This window comes from Cuculus canorus, chromosome 5 (genome assembly GCF_017976375.1).
Source record: "Cuculus canorus isolate bCucCan1 chromosome 5, bCucCan1.pri, whole genome shotgun sequence".
NCBI lineage: Eukaryota > Metazoa > Chordata > Aves > Cuculiformes > Cuculidae > Cuculus > Cuculus canorus.
The window spans coordinates 9,384,538-9,410,876 of NC_071405.1; the positions used below are offsets into that span (position 1 = coordinate 9,384,538).

The following is a 26,339-nucleotide window of genomic DNA, read 5'->3' on the forward strand; positions in this document are numbered from 1 at the left end:
TAGTTTGTGTACTGCACATTTGTAGAACAGTAACACACTATCGCATGTATTTTGAAGGTAAAGCATCCTCTTTCAGCCAGTATTCAGGAATTTTTATGCTAAAGAGCTAATGAAAACTGCCAAATAAACCATAGCATCCAACTGTACAGCCAATGCACAGTTCCTTATGTCTGGATGCATTTCACTTCTGTGGCACATCAGCCAACAGGTAAAATATCAATTTAACTACTTTATGAAGCACAGCACTTTTGGTGACTGAACATTGTTTCCAGTGATCTAACTGCACTTGCAATCATTGTTTGTATTTTAGAGTTTTGAGGGCTTTTTTCCCCACTCATAGTGTATTCATGTCACATGGATCACTGACACATTAGAAATCAAACCATGTTCTTGCTGTAAGATGCTCTATTCTTACAAATGCTTACACAATAATTTGGAAAAATTAATATACGTCTTAAGTTGATAGTTACAAATCTTTTTAACCTACAAGTACAGCCTTTTTCTTCTTCATATTTGGGGAAAAATGTCTCCCATAAGAGGGAAAGAAATATACACTACTCTCTACCATTGGACAGGAAAGTACATGGAAACCCAGGCAGGACTCAAATAATGAAACTCCACAGGATAAACAAATCAACCATACTGGAGTTTTGAGATTTTGATTAGCAGAAGGCAGGAGAAAACAATTACAAAACATAGTCCAAAGAGCACAGCATTGCTATGTCTCTTTTGGGGATCTTTGAACAAGAACTAGCAAAACGTTTCTTTATAGAACGCCTGAAATAATTGGGGTGGGGGGAAAGAGAAAGAGATAGAAAGAGAAAGGATACTTACAGTATCATCATTTCTGTAGGGGTTCAGTCTGTTATAAACAGCTTCAATCACATTCCGTCTAGAGCAAAAGAAACCCACAAGAGTTTAAGGTTGTGCCTTAAAAAAAAGTCAAATTCCCTAAGTACAACTGTAATTTAAAATGCAAACTTTAAAAGGTTTTAAATGCACAGAAACAAGTTTACTGCAAGTTAGCACTAAGTGTCATTAAGCATTGAACACAGCTACCGTATCCTTTGAAACCTTTAGTTTCAAGAAAAACGAGGCGGAACACCACTCGGGGTTCAGCAGAAGAGCACGATCTGACATTCAATGAGGCTGCGATGCAGTTCCGTTTGGTGATTTGTCTCTTGACTTTGAAAAAGGGCATCAGAAAACTCGATGGACGCTGAATACCCTGGTCATTTGTGTCTGATGAACACAGCAGTTGCACTTCATTTATTATGGCACATTCATAGTCAAATAGTGATTTTTTTATTTTCTGGATGCACAAAAACTGCATTCTGAAGTACATTTTTGTTCGTGTTACATTCCAAAATGTACTTGCCATGTGCAAACCTGGAAAAATTACTCCTGAAGCAATACTCTTTTACAGTAGTGTCCAATACCCCCCGCAACTTTTCTCAAAAACAAATCTTCACTGCAAACAGCAGTTCTACATCTTCAGACTGAGAAGAATTCTGCCTAGTAAAAAATATTAAGAAATTCATACCAGCACCTTGACAGTTTCCTTCTTTAAAAGGAAATTTGCATAGCATATTTATGACAGCTTGTAATTATCTTTTGTCTCTGGGATTCTTGGTTTTTCTAGTATTGATAGGAAATATATCGATAAAATATTAATAGAAGAATTTTGTAAACATCATGTTTACACATGGGTGAAAGGTTTCCTTGAAAACTGATAAAAAAAGAAGAGAGACTGAAGGAAGAGGAAGCCTCTGCCTTACCCAGCACATAAGGAAACAACTTTGGAGGGGGAGCAGGAAGGAAAGAGGGGAATAAAAGACAGGAATTATAGATTGGACTTGAAAAGCAACTTTCTTCCACATCCCCCTTCTGCAGAACCAAATATGACGAAGTAGCAGACTACAACTGCGGTACAGAACAAACCTCAAAGAACAACCTTTTAACTGCCCGTGAATGCATGCAGAGCAATCACAGAGGAGTGCATTAAAAGAAAAAGAGCAGCTGATAGCTTTTATGATCATACCATAACACTGAAAAGTCAGGAACCACCATGCAGCAGTATAAATATCACAGCGAATCTACTGAATAATTACAGGGCAATGAAAAGAAGCTGAATTTAAAGGAATAACACCAAGCACTTACACACAAAGCATATCACACATGTGAACTGGAAAGTTTCCTTATCTTTCAAGAAATAGGTATCTTTCATTCTAAATAAAGGCAGGTTTCTTGAAAAGCATTATTTTCCTTTTAAGGTGGCAGTATGGCTTTGAGTTATACTAACATCCAATTAAATCCATACTTCTATCAATCTCTATTCAAACTAGCATCGTTAAGACCAAACCCCACAGAAGCCAGTCTCTTCAGTGACTTCAGTGCTTCCTCACAACCACAATATCACTGCCAGCCAAAGGAGACTGAGAAAAATCAAATTGTACGCCATATTTCATCAGCAACAGACTCAATGGTACTTTTAAAACTACAGCAACACATCCTAAAAAAACGCCATTATATATACAACGGCCATCTCTTCTTTTCCAAGTCCAACAGTTAATGTTAGAACAATCTTGTTTTGCATAAGCCATCATTATGTTATTTACTACGTACTTAACAGTCCTCATGTTTTGATGTAATGATAAAAAAAATCATACTCCAAAAGGCTGAAAATATAAACTGTGCCATATGTGCCCAATCCATTTTAACATGGTACAGGTTCATGAACAATCTTTTAAACCAAAAAGCACCTGGTTTGGTGCACAAACCAGCTAAGCGCAGTTTTCTTAGATACTGAATGTCAATTTGAGAAGCCACAGAGCATCCACACCAAATTCTTCAAGGACAAAGCCTACATAGAGCTGTGAATTTAACTTCCCACTTTTCTTTCTTGATAGAGTTTTATATAGTTTTCAGATTTGTCACAAGCAGAGATACAAAAGCAAACTTTTAAGCAATTACAACATTGCTTTAGCAACAGATAAGAAAAGAAAGCTGCCAAGCAAAACATCATAAGCATATCGCTTCTTGTTGAAGTGTATAACCACACATCCAAGTAACTGCTAGCGTCAGTGCATTACTTCTTCATCTTCAGATGTAACCTCCCACCCAGAAACCCCAGTTAATTACAAAAACCAGACACATTCAGGCCACCCTTAAAAAACTCTGTCCTCCCCAAAACTACAGTTTGACATTTCATTTTAGCAGTGACTCACAGTTAAATCTGTTCTCATGCTTGTCCTTTTTATTCAGAACAACTGAGTAATAAAAATCAGAACAGATCATCACCTTTTGTCCTGTACCCTTCTTCCCTCCCCCCACTTTTAAGAGTGGCCTTACAGTTACAGTTTCAATTTAAATCAAACCCCACATTTACACAGATGTGCACTCACTTGCTTGCCAATTCCCCCCCCGGCGGGAGGTTTGGGATGCTCTCAGTTGCTAACATATGCATCACGTGGACTAAGTCTGGGACTCCTTCAACCTGCTTCTTTACGATCTCTGGGAATCAGAAGTACTTTTTTTGTAAGTGCAGTCCAAATTTAACTTAAAAAGATTGAAACACTCAGTTCTATAAAAAGGCAGCTTAACTTCTGTTAATATATAAAAATATATAAAAAAAGAGACAGACCACATTCAACATGGAAAATATTAACTTTGGTTCCGTAAGAAAATGAACGTGTAACAGATTTGACAAAGATACACTGCTGTTAACATGCAAACTGGGTTTAGAAATACACAGCTACCTAATAAAGGTGAGAAACAATTCTTTAATGACCTTCCTGCTATACATCAGGTATCACATATGTAATATCTTCCCAACAAAACGCCCTGGGCATGAGGCAGATACTAACACCTGCCTTACTGCTGCAACAGAAGATAAAAGATTATTGCTGTTGTAGCAAGCCTAATAGTTTTAAGAAACAGAAGTTCAGACATATTAAAAATGACTCCCATGGCTGTACGTACATAAGCAAACAGTTGTATCTCACTGCTTTCTAGCACCACGCAAATTTTAAGAACTATTATGCACAAATTAAAAGCCAGGGACACCACATCTAAGGCCATTCCATCCTCAACTCACTTAAGGGATATGTGAATATTGGGCAGTTATTTGAAGCTGATCCACTCCAACTTCAGGTGAAGAGAATCTGTTCTGTAGCCACAGTCACATTTATGTTTATTTGTAATTCTTAAACTCTATTCTTAGGCACTTTTTTTTTCCTTCCCAAGCTGTAAGCACACAATTTTATTTGAATCAAATGAGATTTCAGACCATACCATCCTTGAAGAGTCCCTCTTTAAACCGGGATTCTTATGAAATTTAATGAACAATCACATTCTTTAAAATGCATCCCATTCATTTCTCTGTAAACATAAGCTTTTAGAAATTATAAGAAATAAGATTAATTAAGACTTGGCACTGTTGTCCTTCAAGCGAATACTGCAGCACACATACAATAATGTGTACATATGTGCATATATACACCCATGCACACTATTCTTCACGTAGTAAAGCATTTACACAGCTTGAAGAGTAGTTGGAATTCACCAGTGCGACTTTGAAAAATACTGTAGCGTTTAGTTTTTGCCCTAAACGATCATTCCGGAAGAGCATACCAAGTTTTCATTTTATATTTAGTGAGATAAGGCATGTTAAAAGCTTTTAAAACCAGCATGTATTCAAGCCTTTTTAATTAAAAAACTTAAAAACAAGAACTGTGAATTACTGTTTTGCAAGTAATAGTTTTTCAAGGCTGTTTGTGTGTTTATGAAAGGAATTGGCTCTATTTTGCAGTCAGGCTGCGTAAATTATTTGCAAGGTACAACGGAAACACTTTCTAGCCCTCAACCAGCACCAAACCCTGCGGCACAAAGCTTTAAGCTGCTTACTTCAAGACCTACATTTTAAATGCATGACACCACACACCATAGACACCTCAAAAACTTGCCACTTCCTCAAAACCTATAGCCAGAATTCATTTTATCATCTAGTATTTAGTAAATAAATAAGCTAATGCTCTTAAATCTGAACAAGAAGCAAAGATCTCAGATTTGGTTTGCCAAGTTCCGTTATTGTACAATGTTGAACATCTAGTATATTCTACATTGTGCTAGTGCTAAAGTTCTGCTGTACAAAAATAAGGAATTTATAATTTACCTATACTACACAGTTCCACAACCTGTAACTGTAGTACATTTAACATACAGTCTCCACTAAATGAATACATTTATATTTTGATAAAACTATAGATACAGACTCAATGAACATCACAACAAATGGAGTCGGTCTGCTAGCTGTGTTTAATCTCCTGGAATTGTCTTCTTTCAATACATTTTACAACCCTTCCCCTAACCTTTAATTTACTTTTAAACCTTCAACACATCATCATGGCATCAAGTACTGGATAAATGTACTTAACCCTAAAATAAAGGATTCAAAACATATCTGCTTATTTTATATTCTGACTGGGAATTTTACACAAAATTTAAGAAAAAGCCAGAGCTTTGATTTTGTGAAAATATGGGAAGGAACATATAACAGCTAACTTAAAATTATTTGTCTCTATGTAGGTATAAATATTGCAAGCATTATCTATTACGGAATGTTTTTATGTAAAAAACTGAAAACAAAAAAACACAAATTTCTTTTTAGAGTCAACACATCAACAACCCATTAGTGCAAATGACAGCAACACATTTTGGAACGACTGATTACTTCTACCATGAACTTCACATGATATTTTAAGAGTAACAGTGATTTATTGCAAGTAATGGCACAACGAAGCTTCTCCACACTTGCTGCTTCTTCCATTATTATCTATTGCAGCTAGGAATCCAAATTAGTAAAAAGAAGAGTCCTAGGTGGCATGCTGAGTAGAAAACTTCTTGTTTTCAAAAATCTTAATTGCCTCTCCTTATTCTAGATGGCCAGCAGTACTAAGCCCTCTTCAGTCATAAAGTTCGCACCGCTTCTTAACAGAATAAAGGTATATTAGAGGCTGACAGAATAGAAGTACCACCAGAAAAAAAATGTCCATTTCTAAACACAATCTCATTTCTTGGACTACATCGTGTACTGACGTGCATAAAGTTACATAATTTGCATTTTTACCAAGTTTTCATTTTAATGAATTTTAACTTTAAATCGGTTTAAGATTATTCTAAAAGTACTCTTACATTTTCTAGTTCCTCAGCTGAAGATTAGGCATTTAAAGTTAAGCACTGCCATTCTTAAAGTATCCTAGGACAACAGTAAAGTTATTCACTGTAGCGTTGAAAGTTTCAGATGCTTTGCATCCCTGCCTTACTAGCCAATGCCGTGTTATCCATTTACACCAGGAAACAACTGAATTGCACAAGCATTTCTAAGTTAAATATAACAAAGCTAATCAACTCCTGTTCTTGATGTTCTGCTTTAGTTCAGTCTCTCAACTTCCCTCCTAAGCAAGCCCTAAAAGGCCAAATTCAGCACACAGCTGATGCAGGTCACTGCTGGGTTGAATAGTGTTTTCTACATATTCATTAATTGAAATAACATCTTTGTGCATCAGTAGACAAAAGATTGAGGTCAACCTATAAAAGAAGCAAAGACCTTCGAGGACAAGTACAAAGTATTTCCTCAAGTGGTCTAGACATCATCCCATTAAATTAGTATTAAAGTGCTTTATAACTACATACAGAATCCTTCTGCCTCTAAGCAAGTATTGCACCTTGCTCATTCCTGAAATTTGGTATTTTATATGTGCAAAGCACTGGCAGACAAATTCATTGTATGTACCATAATCACGTGCAGTTCCACTGTTTATGTTCTTCATTTACAAAATGAAGTGTCAGTACAGAAACATCAGCTTTCCTCATTGTCATATTCTGGGGTACAATGAGGTTGCCTGAAGATGCAGCCGTAACTTGAACATGTTTTCATGTTCTAGGTCATGAGTTTCTCTGAAATCGGACAAAAGCATGTAAGAGACAAAGGCAATATATGCCCAGATCAGAAGAGTCAGCATGCTGTAAATTAATGTGTGAATTTACAGCATGCTTGTTCCTCACTGGTTTTGTGAGTGGGCACACATAGCAAACTATTCATGCCTGATGCAAAACTGCTCATCGCTTTGGAACAGAGAAAGTCACCTGACTCAACTCATGCAGTGTTACCCTGCTCTTGGATGTTCCTGCTACGCTGTCAAAAAGGTTCACACTATTGCTTACTGTGCACCAACTTCTATTAGGCAATAAAACACAGAAATGTCTGTCTGGACATTTGTTCAGGGGCAGATGGAGTTTGCCAAGACCTTGCGAATGACGCCTTTGAAAAGGGTGACATTTCTGAAGGAGCAACACCACAGACAGCAAGTGCTGTAAAACTGTGCATTAATTTGTCTGAACCCAGAATTCAAGCCCTCTGAAAAAGGTCTGAGGCTGCAACATTATCTCTGTGCAAGCTAACAAGGAAAATAGTGCACAATATATTCCTCTAACTTACTAATCGCTGATGCCATAACTGTAAAGAACTCTGCATGTCATGCCCAGTGTGCTGTTAAGGGTTCCTGGAGCACATACACATACCTCAGCTTATAACACGTAGGTCTAAAGGAGTCCACTTTCAAAACAGACAAACTATGCAAATAATGCATACAGCGTGTCTTACGTTTCAGAAACAAACTCCAAGCTGGGTTTGTTTTAAAATACAAGGCACTATAAATCCATTTTTAATAATAAATCTTTTAAATCAAATTGACTTCAAATATCATTTTTAGTTAGGTGACCCAAAACACCTAAGACATGCAGTTTCAGTTTAAAGTTTAAGAAATCCTGAACTACAAACTTGAAGAAAAATGAAATGTTGAACTTATTATCAGAGTAAGATGAGCCCCTGGCTTTTGTTCATCATGAGAGCTTAAAGACTAGCTCTGCCAAATTTCTGAAGTATGTTCAAATAAGTAAATATGTTAGAAGGTGCTTTCAAGATGACAGTAATCGAGCTGTAACCCTACCATAACGGAATAATAAAATATTACAGTTAATTTGTACATAACTACACAGGAAAATGGCACCAAAACTGCCATCTTCACAGACACTTGGCAAGATATTCAGATTATTGCGTTTAACTACATATAGCTGGAACTAGGATTTACTGGTCAGAATTTAACACTGTCAATGGACTCATGAAGAACACTAAGCACAAGCAAATTCTTTCCCTGCCATCCTAAATAATTTTCAGGGCCAGAGGCTGCTTCACTTTCACATCAGCACTTTTTCGGGACACAGAGCAGGGCAATACCAGCACCTTTTTCAGAGGTGTACACTAGACGGCCAGTGGCACTTGAAGGTCTATTACAAAGCCTGCATGTGTTAAGAGTTTGGTTGTTGGAAGGGGAAGGGACCAGGGGGTCTGTTTATAAACAAAGCTACTCATTTTTTTTTTTAAATGATTCACCTTCTACTCTGCTTTCCAGGTACTCATCCAATTCTGCCTCTCTTTTCACCACCTCTGGTGATACCTTTGGTGCGTTCGGAAAACAGATCAGTATCACACTCATGTTGTCTCGACTTCCCTGGTGGAAGAGAAAAAACAGTTTGAGAATGGACACATATGAGACTCAATACACAAAACACTTTACACACAAAATTTCACATATGGTGTGATAGTAAAATACAACTTCTACTACTATGGACTAATATTACTTTAAGCCTTAACCTCCCTCAAACCCTTACACAACTCCAGAAGTCTGCCTGTTCATACAGCCTTTGAAGTCATGATGTTCTTTGCACTTCTCTTGCTTGAAGACAACGCAGAGCCAATTAGCTGAAGAATGATTTGTAATCACAAAATTGTGTTCCATCTTGAAGTACTATCCAGCTATTTGGGGATCACAGCTGAACATTAGATGGGTAAACAAAACCATTTAAACCACTAAGGAGAGAGGTATCGAACTCAGACAGTGCTTCCATGTAAAATCACAGCTACCAGGGTACTTTATCCTCTTTTCTTTAAAAAGAAGAGAAGTTGCAAGTGAGAGAACTGAATAAAAGACCAGCTGGAAGGAGCCCAGGCCTTTACAAAAGCCTTCTTTGAAATGGAAACATTTAAAACTCCAACTAAACAGAACCCCGATACTTGAATACATTAAAATACAAACACATTCTACTTCTGAAAAGTAGCTGTTTAGTTTACTTTCAGTACCCCTGTGCTATGGTCTACAAACACGCATCCATAAGCTTGACTTCTAACACCAATTAAATCCTCAGAAATCAGCAAGATCAAGAACAAGCCAGTGTTTAGAACAAGAGAATATGGGTGTACAGGGAGGTGCTGACAGCTGGCTGCTGCAAAGCTTACAGCATCCACAAGCCACTGTTCCTTCCCTGGTATTTGTTTTCAGGATGACCAGACAAAAATTATAAACAAAAATGTACGCGTTACCAATCTGCCAAAGCACTGGAAAGCAATTACTTTCTTCCAAAAGGGAAACAATGACCTCGCTAGCCATGTAGCAAGGGCAGAGATGCTGCCTTGCGTTCTTTAGTATCAAAAACGTTGGCTCTTTTACATAATGACCTGTAGCTTGCCTTTAGAAAACAGTGAAGCTATAAAACCGAATACTTCACATCTTTTTCATAATTGTACCACCCTGCAACTCATATATCTGCTAAACAAAACCATCCTGCCTTCTCCTTTAGCTCATTTCAGAGCTCTATCACATAAGACTGAATAAGAAATACAGTAATTAAAGCACCACAAAAACTAGCTTAGGAAGTCAGATCTTCATACAGCAAAGAAGAAAATTTAAACTGCAAAACATGAAGTAAAGATTCAGTCATCCTGCATTAAACTTGGTGCAATTTTGACAGTAACATTATGACTATACACCCAAGAAAGGAGGAGAAGCCTGATGAAGATTCTGCATAACAGAAAGGGGCAGTTATTGTCCCTGGCTTGCCCATAAATTCCCATCAGCTTCTAATTTCCCAGTGATCACATCTCTGTACATGATTTTTAACTCTTCACTAACCAAAACCACCCAGAAAGCCATACTGTTTCTATTGTGCTTGTTTGCCCTCTACTACCATTTTTGTGGGAATCACGGTAATTACTGCCAAAGTCATGTTAACATAAACTATTGCGAATTTGTAAAATGGAACCAAAACTTATTCTTAACATGTTCATGAACTTCTAATAGTGAAAACACAGTGAACTACTTCTCTCAAGTCTGGCTACCTTGTGCAAGCAGGTGTCAACTATCTCATTGCAAACTTTCTCAAGGTCATCAGTGACTTCAAGCCTGGATCTTACAAAGTCACATAGCTCTTCATTTCCCATAACATCCCAGATACCGTCGCAAGCCAGTATGATGAATTGATCGTCTTCTTCTGACCTCTCAATTTCATGAACTTCAGGCTCCGGTGAGACTAGCTGTTCTGTAGGACCTTTCCCATGGACACGTTTGTAATCAAAGTCCCCAAGTGCCCTTGAAACGGCAAGAGAACCATTCACACGCTGAACCATTACAGAGCCACCTGCGTTCTGTATACGCTCTTTCTCCAGTGGATTAGTTGGTTTGTGATCCTGCGTGAAGAAGTAAACCTTCCTGTTCCTACAAAGTAAACCTCTCGAGTCTCCACAGTTGATGAAGTATGTGTGTTGGGGAGAAATCATGACACCCACAGCTGTTGACCCACTTCTGTCTGCACCATGTTTGTTCTCGGCGATGACTCTCATGTGCTCATCAATTTGCAGAAAACCTGTTCTGATGCCACTCTTTACACTTTCCACAGATGGTGGTCCACCTGGCCCTTTAAAATCCTGGTTGCTCGTGATGTGATCCAATAAATGCTCACAGCAGTACTTGGCAACCTGTGATCCAGCGTGCCCATCATATACAGCAAAAAACGACCATCCATCGAGTCCATTTGGCAAACCAATCACAGCCGTGTGTGCGTCCTCCATTTCAACTCGCCAGCCTTGCATACTGCTCAGACCGTAACGAAGCCCATTCCCTTGCCCCTGGGCATTATGCTTCTCCGTCTTTGGCTTGTCTAAAAATGCTCCCATGATGACGTTCCCTCAGTTCTAAAAAGAGAAAAAAAGGTTATTGAGATAATTCTTAAGTATCTCTTGTTTAAACACCTGATTGTACGCTATTAAATAATAACCCAAATAATGTTAAGATAATAAAAATACACAGATATTAAAGCTGACTTTTCTGTGTACCTCTCAAGCCAAATTTGCATTGCTTTCATTTCGACAGTAGTAGCTGAACTGCGCGCTTCATATTTTTGTAATTATTTTCAGCTGTTTTACTTGGAGAACTTCTACCCCACTGTCATTCACAGTTCTGACAAAAGCCTCTAGTGTAAGGAAGCATAAAATCAGTCTGAAAGAAGACCTGTTAACTGGCACACATCTGAAAAGCTACATTCCCTGTGATTACGGAGCCAAAGGAACAGTTCAGTGTTACCAGCACACTGGCATTCCCTAGATGCCTACCTGCTGGCCACAAAGTCTGCTCACACTCTGCTTTTCCAATATTGATGGAGAAAGGAAAGCAAACTGATGAGGTTTTCTTTCGGAGGAGGAAGTTTGGGGCTTTTTGTTTGGCTGGTGGTTTGGTTTGTTCTGTTTTTAAATAGATAAAGCAATCCGAATGATCAAGATCATGCCAGAGTCTGCATAAAGGAAGAGGCAACAATGGATTACCAGGAGCAGGACTTGGAAGGAGCGCTGCAGCTGTCCCTTAAGGCAGCAGCAAGCCATTAGTTTGGCTCAGCCATCTTGTGAAAGCTCATGCTTAGATTTTCAGTTAAATTACGCAGCAAGCTTCTCAGATGTCTGTGCTGCAGATTTACTTAAAACCTTAATGTATTCATGCTTCACTGAAAGACAGCTCCCCCTGACAAGTCGAAGGAAATCTGTTTGGAAATAAAATCACCAGTATTGTAAATCCATGCTTCCTTATTCAAGCCAGACCAATATACCACACACCCTGTCCTCCTCCACCTCCCATCACTGGGATGTGATGCAGCAAATATTCATGCTTAAAAGAATACGAATTATATTCACAGGCTGCGTAAACTGACTGGTTTATCTTCATGGCTTTCACACCCTAACTGTTCAACCCACCCTTCTAATCCACATCTGTTTATTTGTGCATTCATTATTAAAAAAAAAATCACGCAAAATAGGTCACACATTTTATATACTTGCAAATTCTGCCCTGGGAAGCATCAAAGAGCGTGCAAATCCCTGTTACACAACGCAAGGTAATGGAACAAGACTACGAGCTTTTCTATTTGAAGACAGTGGAGAAAAATTAACTGTGAGAAGAGTCTCTGAAACAGATTTTACCTAAGGTCCCAACTATGCCGCTGTACGAGCAGAAAAGTTAGACTACTAGGGGTTTCAGAAAGTTTTAACTTGTATATGGAATACATTTAATCAGTTTTCTAAGTGATACCATCACTTTTTGATAATGTGCTTTTACTGCAATACAGCTCCAGCTGTGACACCGTATATCCAACAAAGCCTTTCACACTGCCTCTTCCAGCCATGATCAACCTGTCTAAAACATCTGTATGTGTCAGAATAAACACCTGAGAAATGTTTTTATCTAATTTCACCACAACAGTGATTCAAATGGGAGGCGTATGGGCTGGATACACGCTCCCTGGCTCACATCCTTTTTAACACATGCAAAAGCTGCAGATTCTTCAGTTCTATGAAGAGATGTCAACAGCACGACACCTCTGCTCTTAAGTTCTGTCTCTTCTCAAGCAAACAAAATACTGATGACCACGCAAACCGTAACCAGCCAACAAAATACAGTTTATGCTGGTCTTGTACTCTAAACAGAGGCTTCAGGTTGATGTTACTGCAGTTGCTAGGAAAAAAATATGACTGAAGACTATCTTCACGTGCAACTCAAGTGAAGTCAGAGCGATCAAAATAATTACAGAATGATGTCATAAATCATATTAAGAATTATTCTGCAGAATAACAGACTTCTTATTCATCTCAGAGTTTAAACTAATGCTAAATGCTTTGTTATTGTTGAAGAGATCATAGAATAGAATGCAGATATTCAACTATTTCACTTTAATCTAGAGCTCAAAAAGCTTTAAACTGCCCTGGCCAATACCACATTTCTGTCAGGTATTTTACATTATTGCTGCATTTAAAAAAAAACCAAAAAGCATTAAGAACAGGACACAGTTAAACTAACCATAAGCACCGCCACATTTGCACTAAAAAAGGTAGCACAACTCAATTTGCACTGAATATTACATGTAATATTCAGACAGAGTTGTGCTTTGTAGGCTGTTTGTCCCTCTCAGTAGTTTGTCATGTAAAACACAACTGAACATATGCATGGGCAGGTCGTACGCAGTTCTAACAATTCACACAGAACTGCTATCATACTTCAAAAATTAACAAATCCACTCTCCATTTAAATTCAAGTTGCCGTATCCTTCCACAGACTGTAAACTGAAAGCTGTTGCTATTCTAAATTAAGCTTTGTAGGTGAGATGCTGGCACATGATCCTTCAAGGCTGCGAACTACCCACTGTAGAGGCAAATACAACCAGAGAGAAGGATAACTACAATGTGGTCTCACAACTTCTGCTTAGGAAATTATTCACAGCCCAGAGCATAAAGTGGTCACCTTCTGAAAACTGCCATCACAGACTGCACAAGCCCTCTTTGCAACACTGCAGCTCACCATACTTCCATCAGAGCAACAGCCTAAACCTAGTTTAGAGTGGCCAAGTTTTCAAAATTCTCACCGTATCTGAAGGAAAAGCATAGTTTACTTGTGGATAGGACAAACATGCCAAGCCTTTAGTTTTTCCAGCATCCCAATTCTTGTTCAGAAAAAAAAAATGAGTTCAGTATGATCAGTCTGTGAATTCTTATGATTCGGAGCCTATCTGCTACTTCTCCCCCCACATTCTTATGTGTTGCTAAAACCTGAAGAATTTCAAATCCCTTATTTCCTAAAAAACCCCATCTTAGCTTTAAATGGACATACACACACGGACACAAAAAGGCTGACATAAGAAAGCTGTGCCTCCTTCCTACTAAAAATATCTTGTAGGCCTGTTTTTGAGTCCATATCTACAAAAACATCTTTCACGCATCAGTGCCTACCCAAACTCACTAGTATGTTTTTCATTCTTCTGTGAGGTGGTTTCTGCACTCTACTGATTAAGCTGGAATGACACCTTCAGTTAAGCATACAGCTCTGTATGCAGATCAGATTAAACTGTAGCTGTGCAAGCACACAAATTACAGCATGACTTCATTATGTAATGACACTACAGAGAGACGCCAGACCCAGGAGAGTCTGCATGCACAATCTGCAATAAAGCAACAGATTCCAAACTTCGTTTAACTCTCATATTTTTTTAGTCACCTTCTTAAACAGGAGTCTCCATCTTATAACCCTTACTCTCCACAACCGATTCTACTGCTCTTTCCCCTTGCCCTTCCCATCACAGCCACACATTTCTGCAGGCACATTAGAAAACTGCAGTCTTATACTGGGAGACAGAACCAGCCCTCTGCTCTGGAAGCTTCAACTTGCAAAATGCTTCAACAATAAACGCATGTACAAAAGGAGACAGACATTCTCCCTGCTCCTATTAAAGCCAAAGTAAGAGAAAATGCACTTTAATCATGAGGTTGGAATGCGTCCAGAAGAGGCCACAAAGAAGATCAGAGGGCTGGAGCACCTCTGCTATAAGAACAGGCTGAGAGAGTTGGGGTTGTTCAGCCTGGAGAAGAGAAGGCTCCGGGGAGACCTTAGAGCAGCCCCCAGGAAGGGCAGCCTACAGAAAAGTTGAGGAGGGACTTCTACAAGGGCATGGAGTGATAGGACGACAGGGAGTGGCTTTAAATTGGAATGGGGGAGATTTAGATTAGACATTGGGAAGAAATTCTTCGTGATGACGGTGGTAAGACACTGGAACAGGTTGCCCAAGAAAGCTGTGGATGCCCCCTCCTTAGAAGTGTTCCAAGGCCAGGCTGGATGAGGCTTTGAGCAGCCCAATCTAGTGGGAGGTGTCCCTGCTCATGGCAGGGGGGCTGGAACTGGATGGGCTTTGAGCTCCCTTCCAAGCCAAATCACTCTATGACATGTCCCCTATCCACTGCTTTTTTTTTTTCTTGGAGAAGGGCAATTTTGAACAGCCCTATAGCCGCGATGCCCTGTAAAAAGATCAGAGATGCAACATTTTCTTCAGAATTTGTAACTCCACAACATCATCTGGCACTGCAACTGCCACGATTCCTCAAGCAAACTTCAACATTAAGCCAAGATGATTCTTGGTGTGCCACCTCTGTATCAGTGCCTTCCATTAGTTTCTCCTACAACAGAAGGGCTTTCTGCAAAGTTCCCGGGTTTTGGCTCCGAAGAGCAGAGGCTTCTGAACAAAACTAAAAGTGAAAATGGACCCCACTGCATGCAAACAAATATGCAGGGGACACATTTACGAGTGCATCTAAACATGGCTCCTGAAACGCTTATTTTGTGGAGGTCAAACTGAAGGTCAGCCTCTACAGCAAGCGCATGAAAAGCCCAAGTTGCAGTTTTCAGACAGCAAAGCAAAAATACTGTACTTGGCCTAGAAAAATCAACACCAGTAACAAGATCTTGGATAAAACACAAGACTGCCAAAATTTAAAGGACTGCAGCATTAGAAACAAAACTGAAATAATGAATGGAGTATGCCAAAGAGTCAGTAGCTGAACTCCTTGAAAACAGACACGACTGGAGAACAGAGAGGCAAATAAAAGGAGGGTAATTAGTATACTGGGCCACGGACTACCATGGACAACCACAGATACATCACTGGAATGCATGAAATCTCTTTGCTCCTTCATTTGTTCCTCAAATTGTGCTATCCAGACAGCACAACTACACTGCCTTCTGATACAAACAAAAATAAATTTTACTGTTTTGCTATTTGCTTGAAGACTTAAAGAAGATAAGTCTTAAATTGCTCACAAAGGATAGTTAATGCAACTCCTTTTACCCCTGTAAAGGGACAATTTATTCTTCCAAGGAATTCAGACAAAGATTAGATCGTCTTGTCCAAGGAAACCAACCACTCCCTTCTGAAACTTGTACTTTAACAACATGTAATTTAATAATCCTTTTTAAACAAAGTTAGAGTTGTATTCCTTTCCTAGAATAAGCTGCTTATATGAACCACACTGAAGTCATAGGCACTTGTACAAACTAAGCTGAGAAATATCCCCATACTCCAATTTCCTGGAACAATTCTCCAAGCGACACTATGCGCTGTGTGTTGTAATGAGCACCATAAAGAAGGATTACAACCTCTACTTGAACTACAGGATCCAGAGCAAGTCACTGAATTATACAGACTGCTACTGAATAGAAAAGCAGCATTTGATCCCTTCAACTCCAATCTGATCTGTGGTACTTCCCCTCCCTGCCCCAGCCTTAAGCAGGCTGGACGCAGTAACCAGTCAGCACAGAAAAGTGCAAATGTGGAAACGCTTTCAGAAGGTAGTGCCAGTTGAATGAAACACTGACAGCACACACTGGATGCCCCAAATCAATTAACGTTAACAAACAACATGTCAGAGATCATCCCAGGGATCGGAAGAATGACTAAAATAAAACAGAACACGCAGATGAGGAGACATAATTGCACCACAGTCATGGGCTGAATGAAGTCATGAAAAAGCTTCTTGCCAACAAAACTATTTAAAAACTATTGAAGGCTATACGATTGAGGTCTGGCACTCATGCTTCAACAACATCAATAAAGCACTGAATATTACAGTTGGTGTTTATGAATGTGCCCTTTCAGACACCGGAATAGAGAGCCAACTGGGAGACGTAAATTGTCTATGAAAATGAAGAAATAAAATACAGAAACAGGGCTATTTTAACACACATGGACTAACACACAACTTCCCCGTCAGAATACTTGCTTCTTGAAGACACAATCGAAGTCTGCATTCTATTTCAGTATGACAATTGCAAATAGAAGAACATAAGAAGAGACTACCCATAGGGGTAAGAAAGTTTGTAATGACATCAATAATTTCTTTGTTTATGACAGATGCAGGAGCTATGGCATGTGCCAAAGGGAACAGGAAAAGGTAGACAGCCAGAAACATTAGTTTAAAGAAAGTAAAGAGAAATATCAAAGCTGTCAGCAACCAGCCTTCATACAGGCAAGAACATCCCTACAGGGATGCAAGTGAGAGGGCAAACAAACCCCGAAGGTAAACAAGTTAATGACTCTGTGTGTTCTAGGGAAAGCATGAATCGTTTCCACCTTTCTCCACTCATCCTTCCTCTCTCTCTGTGTAATTAATATGCAGCAGTCACTGCAATCACAACTTCATACCACAGCAGAACACACTGAATCACTGCACTCCTGATACAGACACCTATGAGCTCTGACCCTGTGACAGCTGGTCCACAGGCATTGCCATTTCACTGAGCTAGGCTGGTTTGTGAGTTGGTTTGGTTTTCAAACATAACCCCTCTTCTGCTTAAAATACTTTACCCTTGCAAGGAGCAAACAGCCTTTCTGAATGCTCCCCCCCGTACTAAACAGCAAAGTACTTTATCGCACTTGTTTTCCTACGCCAATGTATTTTTCACGTGTGCGTCCAGTGGGGTAGGTAGGATTTAGGAGAGGATTGCTAAGCCTCCAAAGGTTTTCTGGAATGCAGAAAGTAACCAATTCTAAGTCAAGACCCCCCCTCCAACAATGTGTTTCAGCTTTTTCATAAAACACCTTTTCCTGCTTCTATCCTGCAGTCAACTAAACCTGTTCCACGGTTAAACTAGCTGCTGTTCTTGATATGAATGTATGATGGATTAAGTTCAAATTTTCTCCAAAGGAGATGTATGCAATCTGATTTTTGAAAAAACAAGCTCTGGACATTAAAGAAAGGTAATTAATCTCTCTAACAAATTGTTCCTGCAGAAATTCATTAAGACTGTGATGTAGTTTGGAGATTTCTTTATGGAGTTGGTTTTGTTTTGCTCTAAGTTCAGTCACTGAAGAAAATGACTTCTTTCCAGAAGCACTAGGACCACTGCTGAGGACAGAAAAATCACTACATTGATTCTGAGATGAGACAGAACTTGCATACACAAGTACCAGTCACTCATTAGGATCCTGACACGACTGGCACCCAGAGAACACAATTAAGGTAATATCTCTTGGCCTAAACAGAATTCTTGCTTCTTTATACATATTTGTACTATAAACTAGGGGTGGGAAAGCATAAAAAAAACGCACTAGGCAGCAGTTTCAGAGTACGGGCAGCCCCATCACTATAAAGAACTGTAGACAACCAAAATGGCATTAACAAGTCCTATGAAAATCAATGAGGTAGCTCTGCATAAATTCATATGCTGCAGTCTGAACAGTGTGAGAATGAAAAAGTCAAGGTCCTTGCTTGAAAGAGTTAATAAGCTGAAAACATGCCCATGCTGGTGTTTAGTTCAGCACCTTTCTGGTTATACTTCATTTTCCAAAGATTCCTTACTTAAAAGTGTTGGAAGATAAACAAAAGACACCCATTTCAGACGCGGTGATTAGACAAATGCTTTGTTAACAGCACACAAACTCCTGCAGACTCCAGCCAAAATTAAAAGCCCCATTTAAGCAAGCACTGTAAAAACTGGAAGATCCAAGGAAGCTGCAGTCTATGTAGACAGAAATCAGCAGAAAGAAAGGCCTCGCTTCATTTTATATACCAATGAGATGCAGTAAGATTCAAATTTTCTGAAAGAGCAAAGCAAATAAGTGAAAATAAGAACTCCAACCAAACTGCCGCTGTCAGAGTACACAGCGCTATGCAGCTATTTTGACAGAACTACGCACAGCAGCATGTTTCACCTGAAAGAGAATATAGGCGGAAAGGAAACAGAAAACGATAACACAGAATAAAGGCGTTACAGTATGTCATAAAAGCTGAGTTACAATCTTTCACAGTATTTGTAACGCCAAGACTGCTCTGTCATTGCCTTCGACCATATCAGAATATTCCCCCACCTCTAGACATCATGGGCCTAAACAATTCATGCTTCAGTACAAGCCACTGAAGGTCCAAGAACTGAACGGATCTGAACATATCAGATGTTTCAAGTAACAGCCAAACCCTCCATCCTCTACATTTCAGTTTTTTTGATCTCTTATTTACAGCTTGAAGCCTCAGTATCTTCATTCACTTTCAGCACAACCAATCAAGCAACACCTGCCATTAAGGGGAAAAAAAAAAGCTGACGATTCCCCAAGGAATGTCTTCTTTAGTGGAAGAACTACACTATTCCTCTGCTATTTCTGCGTCAGAAATTAAAAACGAAACAAACAAAAAGCATTTCCGTTTTTATCAAGTTCATCTAAACCTATTAATAAAAATCAAGACAGTATTGGAGCCCTGGCCCATCATGCCACTCAAAAGAGGAAAATGAAGTTATTTGGTAAAAAGCCTCCAGACTAGAATGACTTATTAGAATGACCAGAACTGCTCACGCTGTTCAAAGCCACTGCAGTGAAGTCAAGCTACAGCAAATTTGTCTTTGTCAGTGTTTTAGCTAAAGTGTTAAAGTAAGCTAGGAAAAAAATATTACGTGGAAAAAGGTCCCAATGGGATTATTCGCTGAGACTCTAAAAACAAAGGAAACACCAGCCATCTATTTCTGATTTGCTTATGAGTAATTTATGACTATGGAAGAATAAAACCATTAAAAAAAAAAGTTTACACCGATAGTGCTTGAGAGTGAAATAGAAATAACCTATTTAGAGAAAACACAACCACTATGCGTGTGCTCAAGGATTAGAACACCATGTTTGCAAGAAGGTCCCAAAATTTTCTGTTTAGCCAAGTACTGACCCTTCATTTTACATGAAAATATTTGTGGGTTTCTAATCTCAGCAACGTTACGACTATTCTGGTGAGGATATAGGAAAAGCAGTATACAGGAGGCTTAAAATCTGACGGCTACACATGGGAAGAAAATAGGAAATGTTCTGAAGTGTGCAGCTGTAACCTGCCTTTGCTTGCAAGGAAATGACATTAAAACTATGCCAGAAGCACATTAAGATCTGGAAGTCAAATCCTCAAAGCTTAGGAAAAGCCAGAGTTTGTTCATTTGTACACACACAGAGTCTTTATTTACAAAGCTATTTTGCCCTCACATCCCCAGCATTCCCATCTCATTAAAAGAACAAGGATCGACGATGACTGCTGCAAGAAAGCAGATTCTTGCCCCAAGACTACACGAAAAGAGAAAAAAATGAAACTAACCAGAAAACCCCTACTGTTTTAGCCTTTTATCAGACAATAACTTGCAGGACAGAAGGCTCTGTCGTATTCTATGATTAAAATATTCTTACCTGAACTGAGAACAAAGATGTTAGCAACAGAGAAGCTAATGTACTTTCTCCTCTATGTGTAAACTGCATTTCTCTACATTTCAATATTGAAACTGGACTACCCAGTTGTGTTTTGTGTCATTCTTAGATGCTCTTTTGCTACAGCTACAAAGTTTACATCCTGCACAGTTACTTCACTGGAACTATCTGTAGATGAAGTAAGCTCTTACTCAGTTGTTTTAGTCACATGTAAACATCTTTTTAGCAGAGCTGTTAAAAAAAAACCTGAGCAACTGTTTCATACATTTATAAACACACACGGTTTTGTAGACTTCAGTAGCAAGCTGAAATATCCACCAATTGTACCAGCACAACGAAAACAAAAAAATTAAGATGAAACCCCCAAGACCCAAAAGTTTGTTCAGTTTATACACAGACAGAAATTTATTTAAAAAAGACAACATTAGAGACTTGACAGACATCTGTAACTTAGTTTGTGGTTTAACACAGAGCAGAGTTTAGCAGAAAGAAATACAGAAAACCAGACCTTAACACAGACAGAAATATAGAAAATATCAGTTTTACAGGCTTAGTACCAGTAACACTGAGCCAGATACCACCTCTGTCCATGAACAAAAATCAGTCTACCCACCCCCATGGTAACCCACTTGCTTTCTTCTCCTGCCCCAATTACAATTTCTTTGTTCTCAGCATTCTTCCCAGTCTTAAGGTTTTAATGTTTTACTCCAGCAATATTAGTCCTGGTAAATCCCAAACTGTTTCTTCACAGATAGCAACAGGAACAAAATACAGAAGCTACAGGAAGATAATGACATTTCCACTGGGATCCACACCACATCGTGGCTCATATACATAAATCCTTAAACAATGTTTTTATGCAACAGTTAATGCAATGTACATAAAATGCCACAAAAATGACATTCTATGAACATTTCCTGGATCTTCAAAATATCCTAAGAACATCGGCATTTTTTCAGGGATTACACATTGTTTACACAGACTTTATACTTTGCCATTCCTTGAATGAAGAGCATTGTAGTCAAGCATGTTTAAATTTTACAGAAGATTATTTCTTATCCTAGTATTTTTAACTGCAATTTGGATCATGCGACTAAAACTACAGAGACCAGTAAGAATTCAGCAAGAAAATCAGCACCCAAAAAAATGCTTCATTTTCAAAAGAATAAATGAGACTGCAGGTTGCGTCATCTAAAACCAGTCACAGACGACACACCAATGTTTAAAAAAAAAAATGATAAAAGTGAGGTATGATTTATGAGAGAAGAGGAGCAAAAATTACAAAGGGCCACACTCAATAGAAGGAATAAATGTTGTTTGGCTGAGGTGTAGCTATGCTAAGTTCCTGTTGTCTTGACTTCAAATACCATCACTGTTCTAGTCCTAAAATGAGCTGCAGGTCTGCAGACACAAGATGAATGCAATTACTTCACCGTGGTTCCCATTCCCAAACTTGCTTATTTAATAGCACAACCGGCATTATTCAGTGACTTAGTTCCAATGCGATCCTGCTTAGGCAGTTACCTACAAAATACTGAACATGTAAAAATTACGTCAATACTGACATCAATATTTCAGTAAGAAATAGGTTATTGTTAAATTACTTATATTTAGGTCATGTTCTGAAAACAGCTGCTTTATATTCCCTAGTTCCGCTAAAACTGAAAAGTGCAGTAAGATCTCCTATTGACAGCGGCATTCAAAAACATACCAGTTACATAAGTTTGCAAATTATACCGTGCCAGAGTTAACTATCTAAGCATTTTAAGGACAATTCTTAAAATGCTACCTCAGCAAGAATGACTCAACTTCACTGTACAAGCTGCACTTCAGATAAGAAGCAACTAGCTTGATTTCATAGGAGAAAAAAAAATATCTTTCTTGTATTCTGCTTTAATTCAGATGGCACTAAGTCAGTTCTGCTTGTTTAGACCTGCAAGCTTCACCAATCACTGACATTTCCACCTCTTCTCCTTGGTTTCAACAAAAGTATCCCAACCTCACCTGCAAACAGGTAAGAAAATACTAGGGAAAACAGGTATAGTTCTACCTCAAGCAGAGATTTACTAGACAACCACCAACCAAAGGACTTAATCTATAAACCAGGTTGGGCCTTGGCTGTATATATGAAAGCTATGGCTATGCAAGAGAAGCCAAGAGTACAGGCCAGCTCTCTCCAGCGCAAGCTGCATTTATTAACGGGTTTTATCAGAGATCTATCTCTGAGGAAAACATTAGTAATTGCTACGATGCATCAGCAAGTCTTCTACTCTTAGCCCAGTCTCATACACAAAGGGAGAAGGCCTAGATGGGAAAGCTTTAGGAGCAGCTGTCCCCACCCCAGTGAAAAACTCTGGTTCACCTATAAAATGTATCTTCCTTCAGCACCTTTCCTTTGAGTGCAACTTCTGCCAGAGAGGCAACACGGAAAACTCCCCTGCCCCATGTTTTTTCCCCTCATTGCCTGACACTGCTGTTATTCATAGAAAAACTATGAATAGTAACAGAAAGGAAGCAATCAGAGAAGAAATGCAGCTAGGACTTGCACAATTCTTGGGCATTTGGCAATCCACACAGGGTCCTGAGAAAGAGCAGCCCTCTTGCTTTAGTTTCACTAGTCCTTCACCAATCCTGCTTCTGCCACCTAACCACTCAACCACGGGTGTACAGGCTCAGGGAAGTGCTTCAGGGACTTGTAGCTGGAAAGTTACTTCCTAGAATCACAACATTTAGAATTTCTACTTGAGAAAAGGATTCTACTTACTCTGATGTTAAATACCACAACCTAAGGAAAACATATCACCTACCTTTCAATTTACTGCTCTCAGGATCTAAAGCTGCCTTCTGCTCAAAGAAATACAGATAAAAAATTCCTTTGCATGACATACAGGACCTTAAACTCTAATGCAGGACATCGCAATGACCAGCGCTTTCTCACTGACAAAACGTATAAGCCTCCAAAAAATCAGTTCCCCACAAGCCCTACTGTAAATGTGAATGTTAGTTCTCCAACAACAAAATTCTGCTGTACACATGGCAACACTGAAATATTTTAATTGTACTGAATTAACACAAATGCATAATGAACAGATGCCTCCAAAATCAATTCTGCTGAAACCATTAGCCCACAGCCAGTTTTAAAGCTGTATCACATCTACTATAATACAAACGAATGTAATGAAAACATAAGATGCCTGCTCAGAACTTCTGGCATTTAACACAGAAGCCAAATTATCCAGCACATCACTGGGCAACCTTTTAATCGAGGAGAGAGCGTTTTCTTCTCTCCACTTCTGACAAGCACGCTATGACATATTACAGAACGTCAGCATAACCTTTGCTCATGACATTGTTTTCAAAGGCAGCAAAATCTCAAACTTTAAACGCCTGAAAGGCGTTGGCAAGGGAGAACCACCCGCTGTGTGATAATGTCACTATTCGGGGAGTACTCGATGCTCTGACCCTCGCTAGGGTGGGGTGCTTTATAAATAGATGCGTGGTTGCTTTATTTCTCTCCCCAGTGCTGTGCCCCAAGCGTTTGGGTGGTGATGGGAGAGAAGGCTGTTTATAGCCACTATTAAATGAACTCTGAATCGGCTGAGAAAACGAGGGAGGAGGAGGGGGGAGCAGGAAGCAAAGGGAAGCTGCTGCTACCTGCTTCACGCCCCAACCCCTCTCCTCACCTTCATCCCCACTTCCTTTCCCCCCCATGCCGAGCCCCAACAGGCTCCATGCCAGGCCTTAACTCCACTCCCCATCCTCCTCTTTTCCCTATGTCCAACCCCAAGAAGCTCTGTGCCACCCCCACCTTGCAATGCAGGGGCTGCACGGCCCAGCCACCTTCAGCCCCTGGGAAGGAGGATTCCAGAAAGCCAGAGTTAAATCAGGGGGGCTGGGGATTTTTGAAGGTGGAGTAGAGGCCAGAAGGAGTGCTTTTAAAAGGAGGATTAGGGATGCATCATTGTTTTGAGGCTGCGCAGAAGGAATTGAGTAAAAGACATTGAGGTCCTGGAGTATGTCCAGAGAAGAGCAACGGAGCTGGCGAAGGGTCTGGAGACCAAGTCTTGTGAGGAGCGGCTGAGGAAACTGGGGCTGTTTAGCCTAGAGAGAAGGGCACTGAGGGGAGACCTTATCACTGTCTACAACTATGTGAAAGGAGGTTGTAGCAAGGTGCGCGCTGGTGTCTCCTCCCAAATAACAAGCAGCAAGACTAGAGGAAACAGCTTCAAGCTACTCTAGGGGAGGTTTAGACTGGACATTGGGAAAAATTTCTTTACCAAAAGGGTTGTCAGGCACTGGCAGAGGCTGCCCAAGGAAGTGGTGGAGTCCCCATCCCTGGAGGGCTTTAAAAGACAGGCAGCTGAAATGCTCAGGGATATGGTTTAGCAGTGGGCAGGTACAGCTGGATTCAATGATCTCAAGGGTCTTTTCAAACAAATGATTCCACGATTCTTCCCTCAACCCTTGCCACCCCCATTCCCATTTCCCTCACAGTACCAGTCAGCTTCCCACCTGCACTCCAGGAGGAGGAAACACACACACATGAACGCAGGAACGGAGACACAGATAGACAACCACACACAGAGACACACAAAACACACAATCACACGAGACAGACAAGACACACACGTGCAAGCACAATCACACAGACATGCACTATCACACACGAGAGATGCACATGCAGACACCCGATCACACAAGACAATCACACACTAGAGAGGCACACGCAGATACAATCACACATGCAAGACAACTGCACACAAGACGCACATGCAGACAAGCGATACACACGCAGATACACAATTGCACACGCAGACACACACACGCAAGACAATCACACACAACAGACAGACGGACACACAAAAGACAGACACACGCAAGGCAGTCACACACGAGAGACACAGATACACACACGCAAGACAATCGCACAGAAGAGACATACATGCAGACACACACGCAAGACAATCACACCCAAGAGATGCACACGCACACATGCAAAACAAGTGCAGTCACAACCACTCACAAGACACAACCATCACACACACTCATTACACAGACACACACTCATCACACAACCATCACACACAAGACATCACACACAGACACACATGCAGGTACAATCACAGACACGCACAATCACACCCAAGAGACACACGCTCCCGCACACACGCTCCCACCCCCCTCCTCCCTCGCCCCCCCCACTCACCGCGCGCCCCGAGGCGGCCGAGGCGGAGGCGGCGGGGGGGGGGGGGGGGGCTGTGAGCGGCCTCAGCTCATTGGCGGGCGGCGGCTGCCGCGGGCGGCTCCGTGCGCGGCGCGAGCTCCGCGCTCATCTCGCCGCTCGCTCGCTCTCCTCCTCCTTCCTCCTACCACCCACCCCGGCTCCGCTCCGCGCAGAGCCCGAGCGAGCTCCGCGCCCGCCCGCCCCCCCCTCCCTCCCCCCCCCCCCCGTCGCCTCTCTCTGTCTCCCTCGCTCGCTCTCTGTCCTCTCCCCCCTCTCTGTCTCACGCAGGCACCACGCGCGCACTGCGCCGCCGCCTCTCCGCCCCGCGCAGGCGTCGCGATCCCACTCCCCCCTCCCTGAGATACCCGGATGTCGGGGCTGGAAAGGGAGGGGCGGCAGCGGGGCGGAGCGAGACGGCGATGCTGTCCTCCAGTGGCTGAGCAGCACGGCGCGTGCGTGTGGGGGGGTGACGTCATAGCCGCCCGCCGTCCGATGGGAGAGGCGCTGGGGGAGAGGGAAAGGGAGAGGGATGGGAGAGGGGAAGGGAAAGGGGAGGGAGGGGAGAGGCGAGAGAGGGCAGGAGAGGGGAAGGAAGAGGGAGGGAGGGGAGAGGGAAGGGAAGGGGGAGGGAGGGAGGGCAGGGGAGAGGGAAAGGGAGAGGGGGAGAGGGAAGGGAAGGGGGAGGGAG

General features: G+C 40.8%; 1 protein-coding gene across 6 annotated transcripts in view; it reads right to left on the reverse strand.

The window, feature by feature from the left end:
- Positions 1 to 25,769, reverse strand: part of PPM1A (protein phosphatase, Mg2+/Mn2+ dependent 1A) — a 35,152-nt gene extending 9,383 nt beyond the window's left edge. For 2 of the 6 annotated variants that reach the window (XM_054067140.1, XM_054067142.1), the window contains exons 1-5: positions 25,634 to 25,769; positions 10,235 to 11,086; positions 8,453 to 8,570; positions 3,405 to 3,513; positions 835 to 892 (exon numbers count right to left, since the gene is read on the reverse strand). In XM_054067140.1, the coding sequence (XP_053923115.1) occupies positions 835 to 892; positions 3,405 to 3,513; positions 8,453 to 8,570; positions 10,235 to 11,068 (1,119 nt within the window). In that variant the 5' untranslated portion in view covers positions 11,069 to 11,086; positions 25,634 to 25,769. Of the gene's footprint in view, positions 1 to 834; positions 893 to 3,404; positions 3,514 to 8,452; positions 8,571 to 10,234; positions 11,087 to 11,503; positions 11,521 to 25,633 lie in introns of those variants that run through there. The other 4 variants (XM_054067146.1, XM_054067145.1, XM_054067143.1 and 1 more) reach the window with 3 other exon arrangements.
- Positions 25,770 to 26,339: the final 570 nt, after the last annotated feature.